This window comes from Thalia democratica, chromosome 9 (genome assembly GCF_965202585.1).
Source record: "Thalia democratica chromosome 9, ktThaDemo2.hap1.1, whole genome shotgun sequence".
NCBI lineage: Eukaryota > Metazoa > Chordata > Thaliacea > Salpida > Salpidae > Thalia > Thalia democratica.
The window spans coordinates 28,196,393-28,215,749 of NC_139173.1; the positions used below are offsets into that span (position 1 = coordinate 28,196,393).

General features: G+C 26.4%; 1 protein-coding gene across 3 annotated transcripts; it reads right to left on the minus strand.

Moving 5' to 3' along the window:
* Positions 1-568: 568 nt before the first annotated feature.
* Positions 569-6,949, minus strand: LOC145844110 (zinc transporter ZIP1-like). Of its 3 annotated transcripts, XM_082951460.1 has the most exons (5): positions 6,877-6,949; positions 4,403-4,698; positions 3,277-3,426; positions 1,518-1,880; positions 569-1,249 (listed from the first exon to the last, which is right to left on the minus strand). In XM_082951460.1, exons 2-5 carry the CDS (start codon positions 4,676-4,678, stop codon positions 836-838), a joined length of 1,203 nt encoding a protein of 400 aa, XP_082807586.1. In that variant the 5' UTR covers positions 4,679-4,698; positions 6,877-6,949; the 3' UTR covers positions 569-835. The 3 variants fall into 3 exon arrangements, with proteins under 3 accessions (XP_082807586.1, XP_082807585.1, XP_082807587.1); XM_082951459.1 differs by lacking the exon at positions 6,877-6,949 and having other exon boundaries at positions 4,403-4,959; XM_082951461.1 differs by lacking the exons at positions 3,277-3,426; positions 6,877-6,949 and having other exon boundaries at positions 4,403-4,959.
* Positions 6,950-19,357: the final 12,408 nt, after the last annotated feature.

The window sequence follows — 19,357 nt, forward strand, 5'->3', positions numbered from 1 at the left end:
ACATTAAAAGTATAGATTTGAACTTTTTTTAGTGAAATTGAACTCTATAATTTAAAATAGTGCATAACTTTGTTTGTTCACTTTACAAAATTTTTAATTGAAATCTTATGCAAACCAATGTAGAATTTTTCTTTTCAAACAAGCTTTTCTTTTCATCAGTTTTAAATTTAATATGAAACAATTAATATACTAAGAATTATTACTTGAGAATTTATTAGTAGCCCTGTTTAATTTTTTAACTAAGATTGCTACTTAAATTATTGAAAATGACAAAATAAGTTTGTATGTTTCTGTATGAGTTTCAAAACAAAATTGAACTGAGTACGTCGAAAAAAATCATTGCAAAATTTTGCATAAGTAACCGTTTTTTATACAATATTATATAAAATTTCATTACAGTATAAAAACTAAAATGGTTTAAACTAAAATTTACTGGTAGTTTTGTATTTAATTTCCCAAGTTAAATTAAAAAATGTACTAGATATTTAACAGTAAATAAAAGACATCGTTTGCCTTGCTCAAACAAAATTTCTACATCTACAAAATAACAACACATAATTTTTTTTAATAATGACTGCTATATTCGAAAAAAATTATAAATAATTCAATAAAAAAATGGTTGTCAGAATCGTGAACACTCAAAAAATTGCATCAAGCTAAAAAAACTATTATAAAAATATTCATCAGTATAAACAAAGGCAGCATATTTAGCTGAACGGAAATACATAAAAAATTGACTAAATAAAATTTTATACTTGTCCTATTCATACCACCTCTGATCTAGGACCAATAGTTAAAGCTCTGTAAAATTTTCAATAAATTACTAAAAAATAATCTACAAAAAATGCAGGGACACTGTGATTGCGAAGCCCACAAAAAGAAGTCCTAGTTTGGGGAACTTCCCTACTTTTTTCTTCCCGCCATCATCACTGCGGTGCTGATGACCGAACTCCTCGGGGAGGACTTCCACGAAGGTGATGTACAGGAAAGTTCCCGCCACCAGGCACGAGAACACCGCCTCGACAGCCAGCATTCCCGGGCTTTTCTGCTCGGCGATTATGGCGCCGACGAGCGCGCCGATGGGTGACGCCAGAGAGAAGGTGGTTGTGAGTATGAGGGCGCGTACAAATGAGACGCACCGGAACACTTTGGTGCCCACCCCGAACCCGAAGGGGCACTTGTGGAGGGCGAGGCCTAATAAGAGCTGGAAGACGTAGCTGAGGTCCTTCGTCAGTCCGATTGCCATGCCCTGGAAGATTGTTTGTTATCTTATTTCACAATAACCATTCAAGTTATAAAACTATTTGGGAAATAAAATAAAAAAGTTTTAATGATACAAGTTATGCTTAAAGTAAATTTAGTAATCGATATTCTAACAAAAACAACTTGATATGTATTGCAAGACTTTTTAGTTTACTAGTAAAACATTTTTGAAGCTTTAAAATACTCTAAATAAATAATTTTACTAAAAGTATTTGATATAAAGATGTTTTTAGTTTCGATTTACAAAAAGTTACCTCGAAGAACGAGTGAAATATTAGGGCTACGATCAATACGTAAGCCCTCGTCTTCTCCACGTTCTCCTCCTCCTGCTGTTGTGACGTCACGACCCTCTCATCCTGTGACGTCACGACTTCGTTTCCGTGGTGGTCTACCTTGAAGCATGACGTCATCGCCATCTCCACCACCATGACCATGAACAAGCCGCCGCATATGACGATTTCCGCCAGGGGGAGCTTCTCGTTAGTGACGTCATTGGCTTCTAGTGCGTTCTGCGTGTCCTGCTGGGCGGTCGGGATCATGTCCAGCACGCATATGCCGACGAACAGACCCCCGCAGAAGCAGTTGATGGCGGATATCAGGTCGTACTGAAGCAGTCTCTGGGTTGGATAAATAAAGTTTTTTAGAAAACAATGTTTTTACAAAGACATTTTTTAGACAGTCGTAAAACTGAACCTAATTAAAATCATGACTCGTTTTTTTTGCTGTCGTGGTTTTATCAGCTTAAATTTAAATACACTACAATAAAAAAATTAATTGGTAAAAAGATTAATTAAAAAAAAGCAAACTAGTTTGTTAGCAAAAAAAAACGAAAAGTTAAGTTAAGTTTGTAAACAACTAGTAGCAAAGTCTTTTTTAATCTTAAAAAATAAAACTGAATTAATATTTCGAAAAAAAAACTATGCAAACAATTATTAGTAATTAAGTGAATGAATGTATAAAAATGATTGCATATGTCTCGTGTGATTCCCAGCTGTTTTGTGATATACATTTTCCAACCAGGAGTCTCTTTTTTCTATTAGTAGAAAATAAATTATTAAAATCTTAAACAGAATTTTCGCAATTTTTAAATAACCAATACTAAAAAATCTATTAGCCAATGAGAGTTACTGTACTTATTTTTTAAAAAATTTGGATTTATATCAAAAGGTTTTTTATGACTGAAATGTTAAGGTCTTACTTTTATCTTTTACTGACCATACTTTTACTATAGCTTAAGATTTTCCTCTTCTCATCTATTTAAAAAAGTAACAAAACTTTTAGCACTTCATAGCTTACAAAGTGGGTTACATTACTAACTTTATAGACTTTTTTCGACTTTTTGTTACTAAATTACCTGAGATGTTGTAAACTCTCAAAAACTAACATTTGTTTAATAAAAACAAGTTTTGTTTAGTGTAGGGCAATAATGTTAGTATTTACAAAATATTTATGTGTGTATTTCAACAAGTTCGCAACATTCAATAAATTAATTCAAAACAAATTATTTGCGCAACAGCAGCTAATCAAACACTTAAAATCTTAAAAAGTGTTTTTGTACTTTGTGAACAAATAACTTGATATTAGTTAACACAGTTAGTTCTGTTTATCGTAGTTTCAAGTTATCAAACAATGTAAAAAGCTTGAATGCTGATAATTGAAGCATTAGTTATTGCTGATTACTTATTTTATTAAAAAAATAGCTTGAAATGTTTGTCTCTTGATTAAAAAAAACTTTTAGATATCTTATAAAAAGCATGGTGTTGTATCAAGCTTTACTTTTATAGACTCTTGTTCCGTTTAATTTTTCCAATAACCTGAGGTAGTAAAATTTTTACATACTGTAGCTTTGTTTGTATCTCAAAATTAGTTTTGTTCAGTACAAGACAAAGCCTTTAGTTATAGCAAATTGTTTATTATGTGAGCATTTTCAATGAGATTGCAGCTTTGAAAACAAATTATTCGCACAAAAAGCAGCTAATCAAATATGAGCGAGTTTGCATGTTCAACACACACTTTGAAAATGTTTTGGTGCGATGAATAGCGACGGTTCTTGTTACTGATTGGTTGATAGCTGTCGTTGGACTCGTTTGTACTCAAACTGTTCGTTTCAACACAAAAACACTGCATTACCCCAACTGACGTTTTCCCCATAAAACTTGTGGACTATTTGAATATTAAAAATATTTCAACAGATTTTACAAACTAGTTTTAATAAAAAAATGTTTTGGAAAATTACAAGGTTACTTTGTAAATAATAATAACGACTTGATTTATCCATTTTTTGTTTAAATCAAATGTTATTACATTTTAATTTTTTTTTCATAAAGTTTTAAGAAAAACAGAACTTAAACTCTTATAAACTCAACTATTTATAAAAGTACTGTATACAATCTAAACTATGTACAATGGGTTAGCAACAAATCTAGTAGCTGGGTCAGATGAGAAAAATAAAGTTCTTGGTCGGAAATATTGTTTGTCTCAGACTTTCACAAATTAAATTATTTTTGTACTAAAAACGAGCTTTTATTTGCTCAGACAACAAACTAATCGAAACAGTTATGTAACTTTCACTACATTTTGCTTGCAACTAAGTTAACATAGTGTTGTAATTTATTATAGCATTAATTGTTCTTAAGCAACATTTTTGTACATATTTCAAAGTAACAATTAATGTATAAATTTGAAAGTAGATAAATTTGCTTGTCTACTATAAACCACCCCTGTTTAAATTGATATAACACAATACTTTTTTTAAATTTTCTAAAAAAATACTTATAAACAACTAAAGATACTTTTTTATTCTAAAAATTATTTACTCCTAAAACTTTATAAAATGTTAATCATTGAGGTCCTAATTAGATATATTACTTAAAAATTGATAATATTCAAAGAAAAACCAATTTTTTTTTAATTTGTTAGCTAAAACAATTTAACCTTTTAAGTCTTAATTAAAAGTAACGCTTATAGTCTCGTAAAACATACATTAGTATACTTTATGTCGCAATTAAAATTTTCTTTCATTCATAACTAAGAATTCTCAGTTATAAAGTCTAACATTGCCTTGTGTCACAAGTGATAAAATACGCTTGAAAAACTTTCACGAATTAACTTTTTTAATTTCCAAAAAAACAACACTTACTTTCAGCAGGCTAGTACTTTCGTTAACACCAACTTCCGGGTTACCAACCAAATCTTCGTTTTCCCCCAACAACCGCTCCTCATCCCCGCTCTTGTGATCTTCTCCCTGCTGGTACCCCGGGTTGTCGATGAACAGCCCCTCGCAGTCCCTGTCGCACCCCTGACCGTCTGTCTTCTTCTGCTGCCTGATGATCAGCGGGGGAATCACCACGGTGAAGAGGAAGGTCAGGACGAACAGGATGATGCCAGCTAGCAGCTGTCCAACCCACAGATCCATTGTAGCGTGTGTATAAAAACCTGTCAAGTGTTTGTGTTTAAACTTAAAAAAGTGTGTAAATTACTCTGTAGGTAAATATTTTTTGTAATATTACTGGTCTACATCATCTTGAAGCTTTTTGTACTGCAATAAAGATACTTGTGAAAGTTTTCAAAAAATAATTTTTAGCTTTAAATCTAACTGATAGCTTTAATTATGTTTTTACTTATGTTATTTGAAATGTTTGTCCCACCCACAATTCCATTGTTAGGAGTGTAGATTTGATGAAAAAATGTGTAAAAGTAAGGTTTTAGTTAAAAATAGAAATAATATATTTACAGTTTTTGGTTGATTTTTCTTATAGGAATTTAGAGTTGTTTAATAAACGCAAGCTTTTTGTATTGCAATAGAAACAATTGTAAACGTTTTTGATGTTCTACATCTTTTTTATAACAATAACTGTATGGTTTAATATTTGAAAAATATAAATTTATCAAACCAAATCAAAATAAGTTTACTACTGCATTTAAAAAAAGAATATCAATAAATAAATAAACTAATACAACTAATTTAGATCATGAACTCAATCCATCTTGCTTGAGTAAACATTCTAGACAAAAAACTATATAGACGAAAGTCCATTTGTTTTATAACTTGCTTTAAAACCACAATATTTAACTTACTGTAAACAATTTTAAAAGTCAAGTTAAGTTCTTTTATATATTTTTTATTAAAGTAAGTTTTTCTGTTATCTATTTAAACTCTTTTTTATAGGACAACATAATTTTGAACATAAACTTTACGTAAAAATTCACAACAAAAGAGTAAGTATTTTTTTAACAATTTAAGATTTTTCATTTTGCTGAGTTTTAAATCAGCCATAAAATCAAGTTGTTCAATATTTTGATATAATGACTGCTGCTCATAGAAGATTTTTGTTTTGAATTATAAGTGTTTATTTATAATACAATAAAATTAAAACAAAACACAGACGTACTATATACAAAGTTCAACTTTAGTATTTAAATAAGTTTTGTAACTTTTGTTGTTCAAATTTAATAAATCACTTTAAAAACTTACAGCTTTTTCTGTTTAATAATTGAATTTGTTTAAAACAAAACGTAAAGTTTATTTACTTAAAATAGTTTTAAAACTAAAACGTAACATAGTATCTATTTTCAAATAGGTATCAATCAAAAATTTTTTTACTAATTCTTAAAAAATTTAATGTTACCAGATAAAAACTTTATTGATGCATTTTTTAAAAATACAATGCTAGTTTTAAACTTTTATCTCTTTTTATCGATTAGTTCAAATTTAAGAAAACTTTTACTTTTGATCTAGCCTTGGCTCACAATATTTATTTAATCAAAGTATATCTTTAAAAATCGATCTTACTTTTAGTTTAGTAAAAGGTTTCTGCAATTTTCAAAATTAATTAAAAAACTCTTGCAAAAAACGGCTCACGATATTTAGTAAAACACATCCGTTTAAAAATAACACTACCTCTAACTAAAAGTTCATTAAGACAATGCAAGCTAAATATAAAAACCATTAGCTTAATATTTAACAAGCTATCATGCATGCAACAAGACCATTAAATTTCGTAACAGTATTAACGATTGGTGTTTGCTTTTGAAAAATCCGTCATGAGCAAATACAATGCATTGTATGAAATGCTGAATTGTGCTTTTTGTGATGACGTGTTTTGCTGATTAATAACAAACCAGATACGGTCGTAAATGGTTTGCGAAATGACATTGAGATAAAAATAGAAATGGTGTTTGGTGTTATCTGTTTACATAAACCATTTAAGCAACCATCAAACATTTCCAGATAAACCATGTCAAATGATTACTCTGTTTGTGATAAATAAGACAAAACAAAAAAACAGTTCTGAGTTCTGTATGCACATTTTGTTACAATTTTAAACTAAATATAATAAAAAACTTACTTTTCATTTTACTAAACACGTTTGTTTCAACAAAAACATACTGCTCTATAAGTATTTCAATCTATTTGTCTTATACGAGTATAGATTTATAATTATTGTTTTTAAAGATCAAGTTTTATTTTGCCAAGTAATCTTCTTTTTTTCTTATATGCAAATTAAAGTAATATATCTATAGTATTTTTTACTAGTTCTGTTTTTAATATTCATACCAACTATAAAAATAATAAGTAAAACATTTCTAAAGTATAGTACTTTTGAAACAAACCTAAACAAAGAAGTATAATTAAATTGCAATAATTGATAAAATGCAATAATTACATTCCCTACTTCTTTCTTTTGTAGTATTTTAGAAGAAAAAAATCAATAACAGCTTAAGTCGACGAAAATAGAAAAAAGGTTAACTTTCTCGTTTAAGAGAAAGTCTTTTTAAAAAACTATAAACTGTGTAACATTATGACGCATAATAGCTAAATTTAAAACGATTTAAAAATACTGCAACTTAATTTCAACTTAAACTTGAGTATAGTTGTTTAATGATGATATGTGTAATGTATTATGGTGACACGTTTTTATTTAACTAAAATGTACTTTATTTTATATATATAATTCAAATTGTTTATATAAGCTTTCTTCCCCAGATCACGAGAAAAATGCAATTTGTCAATTAAATTAATTATCTTAAATTTATAATTGTTTAAAAAATTATTTAAAACAAATTTTGTGCTTGTGGCCACAAAAAAAAATTATATCACGGGTTTCAATGTTAATTTTCTTCTTGATTACAAAAAACTGTGTAACAATTAAAATTCATACAGGTGTAAAAAACATTTAAGACACTTATCAAAAGTATTGAAAAATAACACTTGTATCCTATTCTGTAAATAATTTTTAGGCTTTTACATACAACTTCAATAAGCAAATAAATGTTTACAAACTGATTTAAATTTCAACAACTGAAACTTTCTTGCCCGGGCAAAACTAAATTACATGTTACATGTGAAGGCTTTTTATCGGCCAAAAAAGAAGTTAAGTGATATGTATTGAAATAAGTTTCTATGTTGATTGTTTATTTCATTACTATTAATTTCATAGCTAATTTGAAAGACTTATTCATTCTAATCAAAGAGCTTTTGCGTTTTATTTATCATCTCATTATCAATGTATCTTGACAGAACATTTTAAACAAAGAAATATTTTTTTAATTCATGGTTATTTAAATTTAGATCACCGTACAATTATTAGTATGCTAATTTCATTTTGGCAGAGTTTTAAAAACTAAACATTTAACAAAAACCATCAGAAAATTTCAATTAAAGTAAACATGTAATTTATCAATCCATTGATACTGTGATGTTTAGATTGTCATTTAAATACAATATTTGCATATTTTTTATATTCAAAGGTGTTTAAAATATATAAGGGCAAACATATTCAAGTGTTACTAAACTATCGATAAATTTGTTTTCAACCTGTAATTTTGATGTCTGTACCATAGTCTCGTGTTAAAAAAAAGTGTTCAAAGTTTGAAAGACATAATCAAGATGATTGATAGTACTAGTGTTTACTTGGTAAAGAAAAAAGTTATCTAAAAATTAAATACTGACAAATTGTGCGAAATCTGCTTTTAGTTGCATCAATTAAAGTTTAAAATATGTTACAGACACATATAGTGTGTGTTTGTAAAACTTTACCTTTACTCTTTGTGATAAGCAATATTTAGGTAAAAAACAATGCAATAATTAAATTTTTGAGAAAAGTTTGTTATAACTCTACATTGTCTACATTTTTAAAACAAATACTGTCTAAAATTTAAACACTTCCAAGATCAAAAAAATCTAAATAAAGTTAACACACTGATAATTGTGAGGGAATATACCTTTATATAACCATTTTTTTACAAAATAATTTATACATATATTATATGCCGTCGTAATAGTGTTTAATAAAAAAAACATTTGCTATGTACATCAAATATTTATGCATACTATTTAAGAGTATTGATTAAATTTTAAAGCAAAATCAAAGTAAAAATTGGTAATGTTCACTTTGTTTAAGTGTAGGTGAAAGCTAGCTTAAATTTCAATCGAAATTTAATTAAAACTTACCTCAAAACAAGTTTATTAACTTACTTAAAAACGATATGACATAAAGTTTTTTTGCCCTTAAATCTAATAAAACTATTAAAAAATTTGTTAACTTTTTAAAAACTTGAATAAATAACATATAAATTATATTGAAACAGTAATTGCGTGTATTGTGGATGTTGTGTTTATTGAAATTACAATTTATATTATCTTGATTATTTTTTTAAGTTTATTTTTCAATTTTTAAAATTTTGATTGAAAAAATTTCTCTAGGATTTGCTACGGTTGCGCCCATAAATAATTGATGCTTGAAATTCGAATGGAAGTTCAAAAGAAAAATTGTACAACTGTTATATAAAATATGTTAGCTATGAATCCTTTTTAATATTATTTTGGTGTGAATCTTATACTTTCATTTTTGTTAAAACTTTTTTTTATTTTTTTTTCATATTTCTTATGTTTTTGAAATAACTTTCAAACGTAAACATAAATATTCTGTTTAATGCTTTTAAATAATCTTAAACTAATTAAATGCTTCATACCACGAGCCAGCGACGTAGTATGCTAAAAAAAAATTAAAAAAAAACTGCAAAATAACTGTAGACATAATGAAAATTTGCATTTAAAATTACAGAAAAAACTGCAAAGTTCAATTAAAAAGAATTTCATAGCAGATTTTAATATATAAAAACTTAACAATGTTATAAAAATAATCTCTTAATATTATAATAAGAATAATAATTTATATTAAATAACTTGGTTTTCACGATTTTATTGTACAAGGGTGGAAAAAAAGCAGTAATGCATTTTGATGTTTTTCCTGGCATCTATAAACGATGTTGGAATTTTCAAACAAACTTTAAACTTTTGGCATGTTGAGCCATTTCAGGTTCTCAGAAACTACAAGTATTTTTACTTCATTAAAAAACTACAACATACTTAAGAAAAATAAATAAAATGTAGATATTGTCTTATTAAAGCTAATATTTAAATTCTTTAGTTAAATAAAAATCTAAAAAATAAACTCTAAAAAGATAATTTTTGTTTTTTAAAAAGAATCAAACTTGTTTTCTTTTATAATTGTATTAAAATTTAGCTATAATTTTACAAAAAAGAGTTTTTATTCTATTAAACAAAAAAAGATAAAAAATCGATACTTAAATAAATAATGTAAACTTTTTCTTAAATTATAAGTATATTTACTAGAATTAATCAAAAGAAATCCAGTAAAGGATATATTACTACTTTAAAATTACAAGATTTTATTAAAACATCATAAAAATTTGTTTGATGAATTGGTAAATAATTTTAATTGTTACGCGAATATTTCTAAAAAAAAATACCCAAAAAATAATTATTTAAAACTACATACTTAGTTTTTACTGCAACTTAGACTTCTCTTTCAACAAAGTGCAAAACACAAATGAAGTATTTAAAATTTAAATCAGAGCTAAACGTTTTATCAATTTTACATCTTAAATTTTCAAAAGAATAAGTAAAAGAAAATATTCAAAAAAGTAAATATTCAGAACTGAAAAAGTACAGTTTTTGTTTGAACATGATCTTTTGACATCATTAAAAACGATCAGTAACTTTAACTGAATTTTTAATTTTATAGCCTTGAGTATATTTTACAAAAAACCTAGTTACACTGATAATTCATTATTAAAAATATGTAACAAAATTTTAAACAGAGGCAAAATTATTTTGGTAAAACTTATAAAAAAAAGACTTTGGGAAAAATAATTTAGTTGCTTTTTCTTTATTGTCTTTAATTCAAAGTTTGATTTTTTTTTGTATCATGCCTAAACACTTGAACTAGTCGATTTGATTGAATTAAATTAATAAATTAAGCTGATTTTATTTAATTATTAACTCATAAAGTTGAGTTTAAAACTTCATATTTGAATGTATTATATTTCAAACTTGCAAAATTAATAAACAAATGCATAGTTAACCTGCGTAACGGACTAAACTATTTTCTATTATCAGATATTAACATATAGGCTGATGTAAGTTTAAAACATTTAATAAGTGTCTTTTTATTGCAAGATGAAATGTAAAACACTTAGAGTTTTAAAAAGATTGTTTTCCTAGTATGATTAAAAGAAATAGTTAAACAGTTAAGCATAACTGGAGCATAAAGTACTTAGGATTTTAGTTCGTTATGTGAAAAAAGTCTTATACTATATATTGTTTATTGAACAATAAAAAAAGCGCTCAAAAGATTTGGTCTAAGGACCTGGTGAACAAAAAAACCTTTCGTACACCACATGCTTTTACAATTTCTTACAAGCTAAAAAGCTAAGTTTTAAATCTGAACTTTAGAACCTTAAGAAATATAACAATCAATAAATAGAAATTACAGGAAATAAAATTAAACGAAAATTAACTAAGTTATGTGGTCTACTCAAAAACTTGTCTAATAAGATAATAATAAAAACACAGTCTAAGCCTAAAACTTAAAATAAACATAGAAGTAAAGAACACTTCTTGATTTAAAATATAACTAAAACTTAATTTATAAAAGGAGATAAACAATACTTTTAGCAGACATGAAAATACTTGAGAAATAGGTCACAACTTTTATAAATATGGTTAAATTGTAGAAAGCTGAAATACTTTTACGTTGAATATTTTCAATTTAATGCTAAAGGTTAAACTTTAAAAAATAAATAACTGAAATACTTAAAGAAGTTAAAATTTGAATATATAAATATAAAAATATAAAATATATTTAACAAATTAAATCATATGTACTGTAGAAGTTACAACTCAAGATGTCACAAGCGACAATTCAACTGAAGCAGTTACAACTCAACCTTTCACAAGCGAAAATTCAACTGAAGAAACTACTTCTTTGGCGGTCACAAATGACAGTTCAACTGAAGAAACTACTGCTTCAGGTACCATAAGTACAACTAGTGACACTTCAACTGTAGAAATCACGAAAATGCCTGACCAAACCACCAGACCGACTACGATGCCGAATGTTGACGTGACAAAACCGAAACGATTAAGAAGTTAATAAAAAAAATTTCATATTATTTATAAAAAAATATAAGTTTTTATTAAGTTTTACTAGATAGTTCCTTTTGCTGCTTTTTATTTAAAATGACAAAGTTTTATTTTTGCATAAAAGAATTTATTAAACCCTCAATTAAAAAAAAAGCGTTTTTTCAGTAGCTTATAATTGTTTTTCATAGAATCAAAGTATTGTTAGTTACTACACAGTAACAAAATAAGTATTTCTTGTCATTATCTGCATCTTGCTCTTTATTTTCGTTTTACTGTGAAGCTAGAAGTGCATTTATTGTATTATTTAAACTAATACCTTTATTACAGTTAAACTGAATGACAATAGTTGTTTATGATTGTTTAATTTTTAGTAAGCATATACATATTTTTTCTAATTTTACTAAACTTACAACAAAACTAAAATAACATAAAAAATTTGTTTAGATTTTTGCCACAAAAAGCATAAATTGTTATCTTAAACTTTGATTTATAAATTGCATCTTATCTTATTAGAAGTTACTTGTTTTTTTTTAAATCTTAGTTTTGTTTGTTAAGTTTATAAAGAATTCATTAAACAATTAATTTAAGAATTCAAAACAAAACGATATAGCAAAGTTTAGTTTTGAACAAACTAAAAGTAAACACACAGGTTTTGTTTAAAAATTAATTTAAGTTTTAAAGTAATGGTGTTTTGTTTATGTTTTTTTTTCATAAGGCAAAAAAAATGTTAAAAGTTACGTAAAACAACCACAAGTGCTTTCATACTACTAGCACAGTAGTAGTTTATTGAGTTCAAAAGTATTTTAAAGAATTCCATAAGTGGAACGCGCAGAGATAGTTGTTTTAACTTTAAATCTAAAGTTTGTATAAGACAAGTATAATTTAAATCATGCAGAATAAATGTCTTATGTTAATTGGAGTAATAATGAGGTATGTAAAAATTTTTGCAATGCTGGTTTAAGTACAATAGATTGAACCTCATTTTAAGGGTATACTAGTCTAATGATAAAGGTATGTAGACGGTCTTTAAAAGCTATTGAGAATGATATGTTTCAAAAAAAACTTTTTGTTTATTTGTTTTGCATGATAAGCTGTTCCATAAAGTTTTCGTTTTAAAATGTCCATGCTCTCTTGGTTTTGTAGTAAACTTTTATTTGAAATGTCTAAACAAATACAAAATGTGATGTTAAAAAAACGTTGCAAAGTTTTAATCGACTTGAGATAAAAACTGACTGTATAAAAATCAAATTTTGTTAAAATAAACTGTTTTATATATTTTTTGATTTTTAAATTTATTAAGCGTTTGTAATATGATTTGCTGAGTAAATTGTTTTTTTTTTTCATATATGTGTTTAGTTTATGATAAAAAAAGCAAGCAACATAAGCATTTACAACAGCTAAAACTTTTGAAGTTTAGTTTTTGGAAATTGTGTTACTTATAACTTCTTTATATGATGGTTTTTGGTATAAATTTGTACTTTGTAAAAGGTTAAGCTAAAGAAAATTTTTCTAACTTAGTGTTTAGTAATTTAAAGCTGTACTTTTAAACCATAGCTTTTAAAACATGACTTTAGTTAAGGTTTTCCCAAACTTTTTTCATAAGGCCCCTTTGAAGAAATAAAAAAAGCTATGGCACCCTCCAACAAGAAAACAAACAACTATTGTTAAATACGCTTAGTACCTTTTTTTCTAAACTTAATTTTAACTTAATTCTGATATCTTTTAAGTTTCAAACTACCATATAATTTCTCAAACCCTGCCTACGTAATTCAAGTTCATAAAAACTATGATTACACTTTTATAAAATTAATTTACAATAAATTTTAATCAAAATCAAAAACTATAAATTAACTAAAACAACACTACGGTAAATAAAGATAAGTTATTGTGTACAAAAGTCACAAACTTTAAATTAAGTTTACTGATGTACTTTTATTGAGTGTAGCTGTGATTGTTCAGTAAGCATTGATATTACCACTGCAACAAGTATTAATCCGTTGACTTGGTTTCAAGTTTAAGTTTATAAGGGACACGTTCAAAATCCACCCGCGATCAAAATTCACCCGCGTTCAAAATTCACCCGATCAGAATCCACCCAGCCAAATTCGAGAACCGCTTACCGATGGAGGGTAAGGGTTAGGGGTAACAGTGATAGTGAAAAACAAATATTAAAAAAAATGCAAATAACATATAAAATAAATTAATAAATAAAGAAAAAAAATCGGGTGGATTTTGATAGTATACCGTTTATAAATCTAATTAGAAGCACAACTTACGCGAAAACTCCAGGTTGGTTTTTATTTCTACACATTGCAGCCTGCAAGAAATTTTTTATTACAAAATTAGCCTGCGACTTACTAAAGGCTGCCGACTCTAAAGACAAAAATATTGACTAATTCTTTGCTAAACCAGCTTGAAAAGTAATACTTTTAAAATAACTCGTAATATTTTTTGTATACTTTTTGTAGTTGGATAGAGTGCTTTAAAACTTTCGTTTTAAGATTTTTTGAAACACAACGTTTAATCCAGGTTAAACTGGTGTAATTGTAATTATTTTGTTTATTGAAACCTATTTGAAAAGTAACAAAAGATGTTGTAAAAAAGTATTGTTTATTCTACTTTAACATTTAACTTTAAGAAATGTTTTTGAAGGGTTAACTAAATTTGTACAAACAAAGCATATTAAATACGGTATACTATCAAAATCCACCCGCGTTCAAAATCCACCCGATCAAAATCCACCCGCATTCAAAATCCACCCGATCAAAATCCACCCGGTTCAAAATCCACCCGATCAAAATCCACCCGGGTCAAAATCCACCCGATCAAAATCCACCCGAGTCAAAATCTACCCGATCAAAATCAACCCGAGTCAAAATCCACCCGATCAAAATCAACCCGGTTCAAAATCCATCCGATCAAAATCTACCCGATCAAAATCCACCCGAGTTAAAATCCACCCGATTAAAATCCACCCGGTTCAAAATCCACCCGATCAAAATCAACCCGACTCTAAATCCACCCGTTTCAAAATCCACCCGATCAAAATCTACCCGATCAAAATCCACCCGATCAAAATCCACCCGATCAAAATCCACCCGGTTCAAAATCCACCCGATCAAAATCAACCCAACTCTAAATCCACCCGTTTCAAAATCCACCCGATCAAAATCCACCCGGGTCAAAATCCACCCGATCAAAATCAACCCGAGTTAAAATCAACCCGAGTCAAAATCCTACCGACACAAAATCAACCAAAGTCAAAATCCAACCGAATCGAAACAAGCACCTTGTTTATTTATTTCTTTTTAAATCAAGTATCATTTAAACAAATCTCACCACTCTAAAGTACCAATCTTAAACAAGTTTTATTTAAAAAACACTTATAAAATCTTGTATTTTTGTCCCTTATAAATTGACTTAAGAATATAAAAACTATACTACAGATTGAACTTATTTTGTGAGGTTTTTTGAGTTGTTATTTGGTATTTTTGCTTATTATAAGGAATTTTTGACAAAAATATTTTTGTTTTTTTGATTACTGAATATAATTTTGAATAGCTACAGCCGGCAAGCAGCTTTTAAAGGTACTGTTGTTTTTGATATAAGAGCTAATAAAAGTTTAACAACGTCAGGATAAATAAATTAAAGTTTTACTATACAAATATGACTATGTTAAAACTTTCAGAAAACTAAAGGATGTGCCAGAAAAAATAATCTTGTATTATCTCAATCACAATTACACGACAATCAATTATAATTTACTGTTTCTAGGTATAAAATTTAATAATTTAGAACTTTTAAGTAATTTTTAAACAAATACGTCACACGATATAATTTTTATTAAAACTGAGTATTACAAGTGAAAGCTACCATTTATACCACAAATTAATCCATTTAATTTAGGGGTCAGCAAACTGCGGCCCTCGAAGTGTAAATATGTGGCCCTCGAGCATGTAAATTTGGTCAACTAAACAAAACAAAATTCAAATTGAAATTTTCAAAAAAGAAAAAGAAATTATAATAGTTTGTTTTTAAGTTTCTGAATATCATTTAAAAATCATTTATTATGCTTAAGCCTTAGATGTGAAAAAAGACAGATAGTAAATCTAGAAGTTTTTCTTTAAAGTTTAGACTTTACTTTTCCTTTTAAACAACAAAAGCTTACGTACTTGGATAAATTACTTATATAATATTGCAAAGTTTTTTTAATTGGCAATTTTACATGTTTTTAACTTTTAAAAACACGGTGACTGGGTTGAAGTAACTGTTGTACTTTTTTTGTTTCAAAAAGTTGCAACCCGAAAAACTTTAGATAGATTATTAAGGTATTTAAAGGTTTTAAAAGAAAAACTTACACTGTTTAAAATGAAAGTATTAATATTTGTTTATTTTTTAACTAGTTTAACAAAATCACTAAAATTTTAAATACGTGATATGCTGTGCATTAAATAAAAAAAGATTTTTTTTAACTACTAAAAAGAAAATACAAATAAAATAATAGAAATTGATTATAAAAAGTGTACATAATGATCTACACCTGTTTTTAATTATCTACACCTTGTAAATAATGATAGAAATAATTATATGACACAAGTTTTAAAAAAAAATAGTTTTCGACTTTAGAAAAAAATATACATTTTAAATATGCCAGGCCTGATCCCTTTAAGTAGATAAACGTAACTAAATCAGATTAAAAACAAAAATTGAATAAAACAACGGCTCGCGGAAAAAATTGAAACATGAAATTTGGCCCGAGATAAACAATTGTCTGCCGACTCTGATTAAATCCAACTGCATCTTCGTTACTTTTAATTACAAAAAAGTAAAAGGCAAACGTTTAAAATTCATTTAGTTTGTGTTTTTTTTAATATAATTTTTTTATGTGAAAGGTCTTAACAAGATATTTATCTATAAAAGTTCTCTTTGTTAAGAAAAGGTCACTAATTTACTTTAGATAGTTACCTTTACTGTATTGCCATTTAAAGATTTTTCAATATTAACTTTAAATTAAATATTTATTAATTTTCGGTTTTATTTGTTAGACAAAATTTTCACGCTTTTAAAGTTAATTTGTCTACTAAACAATTTGTTATAACAATAGTTGTCTTTACCGTTTAAATTCGTTATAACCAATATAAAATTTTGTTTAATTTTAATATTGTTTCATTTTTAATTAAATTACTTTAAATTTCTTAAATTTTAACAAATGGACTTTTTTTATATGATGATTATATTTAAAAAAAATAGTGGTAAATAATAACATTTCCATTTCTATGAATTAAAAAATATCAATTAACAATATAATATTGAACAGTAAATAATAATTTATCTTACATAATTACAATTTCTATGCAACTTTATATTTATAAAAAAACATAAAACGTTTACAACTAATTAATTAAAAACATGCAGTTATAGCTTTTAACTTAAATTGTCGGAAATTAATTCAAGAACATTTATCGCATGTAAATTAAAAGTTTTAGATTAGAAAATTTTAAATTTAAAATTTAAACGTTAACCAAAAGAGATTAAATTTTATAAAACCACTCAATTAATCACTTTCAAAACTGGCCTTAACCTATTAATAAAATTAATAATACGATTGTTTAAGTTGATACAGTCTGGTACAAAAATTCATAAAAATAACTTATACTTGAATTTAAACTCTCTTGTCTGAAATACATACTTTTTTTAATGAACCTATGTAAAAATAGAACATTTTAAAAATAAATTAAAAATCTTATAAGTTTTTTTTTTTGTAATATTTGTTATAAATATAGTGTCATTTCTAAAAAACTCAACTTATTTGTTTACTACTACAATTCTAAAGTATATAATTTCCCTAGCTCAAGTCTAACTACTAACTTTTTTAGTTGCAATTTACAAGCTATTTGAGCAAACTCAATGAATTGTAGAGTCGATATTTTTTTTATGTAAAGGACTTTAGAATTCATAGAAAAATGTTTAGCTTTTTAATTTGTACTATTAGTTAAAAACTAGCAAATTAAGTTGTTATCTAATTAAAAATAACTTATAACTTTAGTTACTTTAGACGAAACAATTTTTAGCTTTTTCAAAAATAGATGGTTTATAAAAAAAACATTTAATAAAATAAAATTCATTTAACTTAAACACTTTGAAAAAACGAAAATAGCAGCTAAAATTATTGTATAAATTAAAAAAAATAACTAAAAAATATTTGTAACAAAAATTAGATAGAAAACAATAAAATTATTTTAAAACAGTTATTGATTTCTTACATATTCCTCATTTATATTTCTAGTAAATTAGTTTTCGTATTTTTATATTAAAATTTATGTTCTGTTTTTAAAAATTACTAATAAAAGAAACGTCAATAAATTATTTACTAAACGACAAATAAAAGCGCTCAAAATATTTGGTCCTAAGTCCTCTTGCACGAACATACCTTAAAGTTATCGAGTCGCACACCAAAAATATCTTTTAACGTCTTTTAACGTTCAATAATGTTTAAAATATAATTAATAGGTGATAGTTTTTCCAAATTTAACAAAGGATTTTTATTTTATTATCACGTAGCAATTTTATATTATTCTTTATCTATATTTTATTTTTTATAAACACTGTTAGTTGAAATTTTTTATATAATAAAATATTGTATGTAATACTATTTTGAAATTTAAGTAAAGCACAAAACACAAAACTTTTTACATCAAAAAAAAAAGCTCAAAAATTTTAGATTAATATCTTAATTTTCTTTTTGTAACATTTTATTAACATTTTCCATAAATTTATTTTATTTGGTATTTGATTTTTGTAATTTTCTTTAGCTTAATAAATGTTATTAAAGATTCTTCTAATTTATAAACTTCTATAGTTTTGATATTTTAATTTACTATGAGTTATCCTTAGTAAATATTTTTATTTAATTATGATTGACTTTGGGAAATTAAATTAGAAGGAAGTTTAAATGGATTGAAACTGAGCGTAATTCTTTTTTTATTTTTTTTTAACTTCTTTTTTTAAAAGTAACACCAACACTACTAACATTAATAAATTATAAACATTTTAAATACTTGTAAAGCTACTATGAATTTTTTTTTTAATGCTGTTTAATTATATTGTTTAACTTATTTTTTTAATTATTTTATTAAATAAATTAAAATTTCTTTCTTTATAAATACTTACTCTTTTTTATACCAATAGTTGTTTAAACATATAACTTTATTCAATATTACAAAATTCTATTAGAAATTAATTCTTATTTCGAAAAAAAATGAACTCGGGTTGATTTTGATCGGGTGGATTTTGACTCGGGTTGATTTTGATCGGGTTGATTTTAATCGGGTGGATTTTGAACCGGGTTGATTTTGACTCGGGTTGATTTTGATCGGGTTGATTTTAATCGGGTGGATTTTGAACTGGGTTGATTTTGATCGGGTGGATTTTGAACCGGGTTGATTTTGAACGGGTGGATTTTGACTCGGGTGGATTTTGACTCGGATGGATTTTGATCGGGTGGATTTTGACCCGGGTGGATTTTGATCGGGTGGATTTTGAACCGGGTAGATTTTGATCGGGTGGATTTTGACCCGGGTGGATTTTGATCGGGTGGATTTTGACTCGGGTGGATTTTGATCGGGTGGATTTTGATCGGGTGGA

Excerpts from the sequence above, each read along its gene's own strand:
- LOC145844110 (XM_082951460.1), bottom strand. The coding sequence starts at position 4,678 with ATGGATCTGTGGGTTGGACAGCTGCTAGCTGGCATCATCCTGTTCGTC. Across the intron at positions 3,427-4,402 it reads AAAGTACTAGCCTGCTGAAA|TCCACAAGTTTTATGGGGAA; the intron begins GTAAGTGTTGTT and ends ATATTCAAATAG. Across the intron at positions 1,881-3,276 it reads CGCACCAAAACATTTTCAAA|AGACTGCTTCAGTACGACCT; the intron begins GTGTGTGTTGAA and ends TATCCAACCCAG.